Genomic DNA, 3,461 nt, shown 5'->3' on the forward strand with positions numbered 1-3,461 from the left:
TTACCGGAGACCTTCAGAAGTGTTTCCTTTTTGGAAGGAGAGACCACAGCTCACTCCAGGAGCAACGAACGGATCTATGGCCTAGCGTCTCCTCACGCGCTCCTTTCATCTGAGAACTGAGAGAGGTTTCTGAAGACAATAAAGCAACAGTAGGTTAGAGGAAGAAAATAACTTGATTGGTTGATGCTTGTTTCCCTCTCTAAAATGTTGGCTCTTTTTTGAAGTTACGTTTACTGATTTCTGGGAGCCCCCCCCCCCCCCCACCCCCACCCACCCCAGCCCATCGCGTTCACCTGATGGTCCTGGAGGACTTTTCTTCTTCACAAGAGTTGTTGACGCACAGCCCACTAACCCCTGGACGTTGACAGCACCCTTTCCAGACCCTCATCGCGTTCATAGTTCTCTCTCTCTCTCGTTTCTGAGTGAAAACTAAAAAAAATAAGTGAGAAACACCGCGCCACTTGCGCACCGAACATCTCTCTTTAGTCTGCGTGATCAAAAGCCACGAGGAAGGAATAAAAAGGAAGCGAGAGGCACATATTGTGACGGGAGGAGGAAACGTGTGTGTTGATGTTTGGGATCCAGGAGAACATCCAGAGGAGCGGGAGTGTTATGAAAGAAGAGCCCTTGTTGACCGGGATGAACGCCGTGCGGAGCTGGATGCATGGCGCCGGGCTGCTGGACGCAAACACAGCCGCCCAGAGGTAAACCCGAGGTGGCTAGCCAGTCAACACTGGCCCCGGGGAATGGAGAAGATATATATGGGAGGTTTTTTACCCCAGACTCGGTGTCTGAGACGTACCACATGTGTTTTGGGACAGCATTGCGCTCCCAATGGACGGTTGGTTTCCTTTTTCTAGGCATATAGCCTAATATTGACTTGGGGGATTTGACTGTAGCTTGCAGGCTTCATGTCTGTGATTGAAGCTAGACTAAGGCATAGCTTACTCAATGGTTTTGATTCTGTTCATTGTAACTTATTCAGGTAGCCTGTTAGCCAGTAGCCTATCAAATCAATCAAAATAAACACTATAGCCAAAGGATTTAAACATGTCAGACACAGGCCTAAATTTACAGCCTAGTTATTATTTCTAATGACACGTCAATAATTATAACGTAGTAAAACAATAATATAATCATTATTTTCGAGACACGTTGACTATTACAGTCCGTCGACAATTAGTATTATTTATTTTTATTTGACCTTTATTTAATTAGGCAACTAGGCAAAGGGTCCCCACATCTAGCATTGGCTATTCATATAGCGACCAAATCCAAACTATTCATATAGCGACCAAATCCCAACTATTCATATAGCGACCAAATCCCAACTATTCATATAGCGACCAAATCCCAACTATCCATATAGGGTAAGGCTATACTTTGACAATTTGTAAATCATCTTTGTTTGGCCCATAACTCTTTTCAGACATGTGCAAATGACCTAGTGGAATTATGACATTTCAGCCTGAATGTATTTTCAAAATTGTTTAAAATGTAAAATGAAAGTCAAGATATATTGACAATTTCGGGGCCAGAATTTTAGTGTTTTACTATTTTACTTCGAATTGTTGAAACCAGGTGTAATTCAGTGGCATCCATGTGAAAGTTGTGGTAATGGGTCTTGGTGCTGCTTGTATCCGCAGCGGAGTGGCTCTAGCCCGGGCACATTTCGAGAAACAACCGCCCTCCAACCTTCGCAAGTCCAACTTCTTCCACTTCGTGCTGGCTCTGTACGACAGACAAGGCCAGCCGGTGGAGATAGAGAGAACCAGCTTCGTTGGATTTGTTGAAAAGGAAAAGGTGAGTTTTCACAAAACATTATGAAAGCCATAACCCTATCAGCAGCCTATATATATTGATTTGACATCTGCAGCAGTTCCTTTACACGCACGAGGCTCATGAATATATTGCTTAATTTATTACTACAATTAAAAATACAAATGTTGTCTTACAATAATTTTAATAGATATATCATTTTAATAGATGTGGTTTTGAGTTGTTTTTATATTAGCTTGGACTACATGGAAGGAACCATCTGTTTTTTTCGATACTTCGTGTATTTATTATTCATATCTTTGACCCACAACCAGCCGCTTAAAGCCCCTGTCCGCGTCGATCATTTGCTCATATTCCAGCGTTCTAACGATAAATTGTATCATCATTTATTGCTATTGTCAATATTACAGCACTAAACATCTGTAATTGTCACCAGAAAACTCTTTAGACATGCAATTTTCTTTCAGTAGGATATTGTTCCAGTATTAAAATCGAATATTTTTGGTTAAACACAAATCTAATTTATTAGTAGGGTATATACGCCGGCGTTCTGTTGCCTAACTAGTCATATCACTTTTATATGGCTCTAAGGCACTGAATTCATTACCATGAGTTATATTTATCGTGGGACATATTTTGAAAATGATTTACATATAGTTTTTAAAAAAGTTGTTATATCGTTTCTGATATTGATATCGAAATATATATTTGGTACATTTAAAGACAGCCTTTTGTAAATCTGTGTGTGTAGTGGGTTTTGTTCTTTGTGACCTGACTGAGTGTGTGTGTTGGCAGGAAACGTCAGGGGAAAAGACCAACAATGGGATACAGTACAGGCTACTGCTCCTATACAGCAATGGTATGGTCAGCACACACACAAACACACAGATTTATTACATACCAATCCCCCAGGGAATTCCAACAATATAATTAATTTGAATTAAATATATGGGATAAAAAATTACAGTAATTGCAAATGTGTTATTTTCATACAAAAATAACATTGATTGTTATTATTATAAAAAATATTAACTTAATGTAGCATTACTATTAGCCTATTAATATACACTACTGTTCAAAAGTTTGGGGTCACTTAGAAATGTCCTTGTTTTCTATGAAAACATACATGAAATGAGTTGCAAAATGAATAGGAAATATAGTCAAGACATTGACAAGGTTATAAATAATCATTTTTAATTTAAATAATTTTTGTGTCCTTCAAACTTTTCTTTCGATAAAAATAATCCTCAATTTGCAGCAATTACATCCTTGCAGACCTTTGGCATTCTAGTTGTCAATTTCTTGAGGTAATCTGAAGAGATTTCACCCCATTCTTCCTGATGCACCTCCCACAAATTGGATTGGTTTGATGGGCACTTCTTACGGTCAAGCTGCTCCCACAACCGCTGAATAGGGTTGAGATCCGGTGACTGTGCTGGCCACTCCATTATAGACAGAATACCAGCTGACTGCTTCTTCCCTAAATAGTTTTTGCATAGTTTGTAGCTGTGCTTTAGGTCACTGTCCTGTTTTAGGAGGAAATTGGCTCCAATTAAGCACCGTCCACAGGGTATGGCATGACGTTGCAAAATGGAGTGATATTATTCCTTCTTTAAGATCCCTTTTCCCCTGTACATATCTCCCACTTTACCACCACCAAAGCACCCCAGACCATCACATTG

General features: G+C 39.8%; 1 protein-coding gene across 2 annotated transcripts in view; it reads left to right on the forward strand.

Moving 5' to 3' along the window:
- Window positions 1-570: 570 nt before the first annotated feature.
- LOC139366060 (transcription factor COE1-A-like) overlaps window positions 571-3,461 on the forward strand; it is a 106,786-nt gene continuing 103,895 nt past the window's right edge. For both annotated transcript variants that reach the window (XM_071103147.1, XM_071103148.1), the window contains exons 1-3: window positions 571-704; window positions 1,647-1,803; window positions 2,575-2,638. In XM_071103147.1, the coding sequence (XP_070959248.1) occupies window positions 571-704; window positions 1,647-1,803; window positions 2,575-2,638 (355 nt within the window). The remainder of the gene's footprint in view (window positions 705-1,646; window positions 1,804-2,574; window positions 2,639-3,461) is intronic.

Source organism: Oncorhynchus clarkii, chromosome 14 (assembly GCF_045791955.1).
Source record: "Oncorhynchus clarkii lewisi isolate Uvic-CL-2024 chromosome 14, UVic_Ocla_1.0, whole genome shotgun sequence".
Taxonomy (NCBI): Eukaryota; Metazoa; Chordata; class Actinopteri; order Salmoniformes; family Salmonidae; genus Oncorhynchus; species Oncorhynchus clarkii.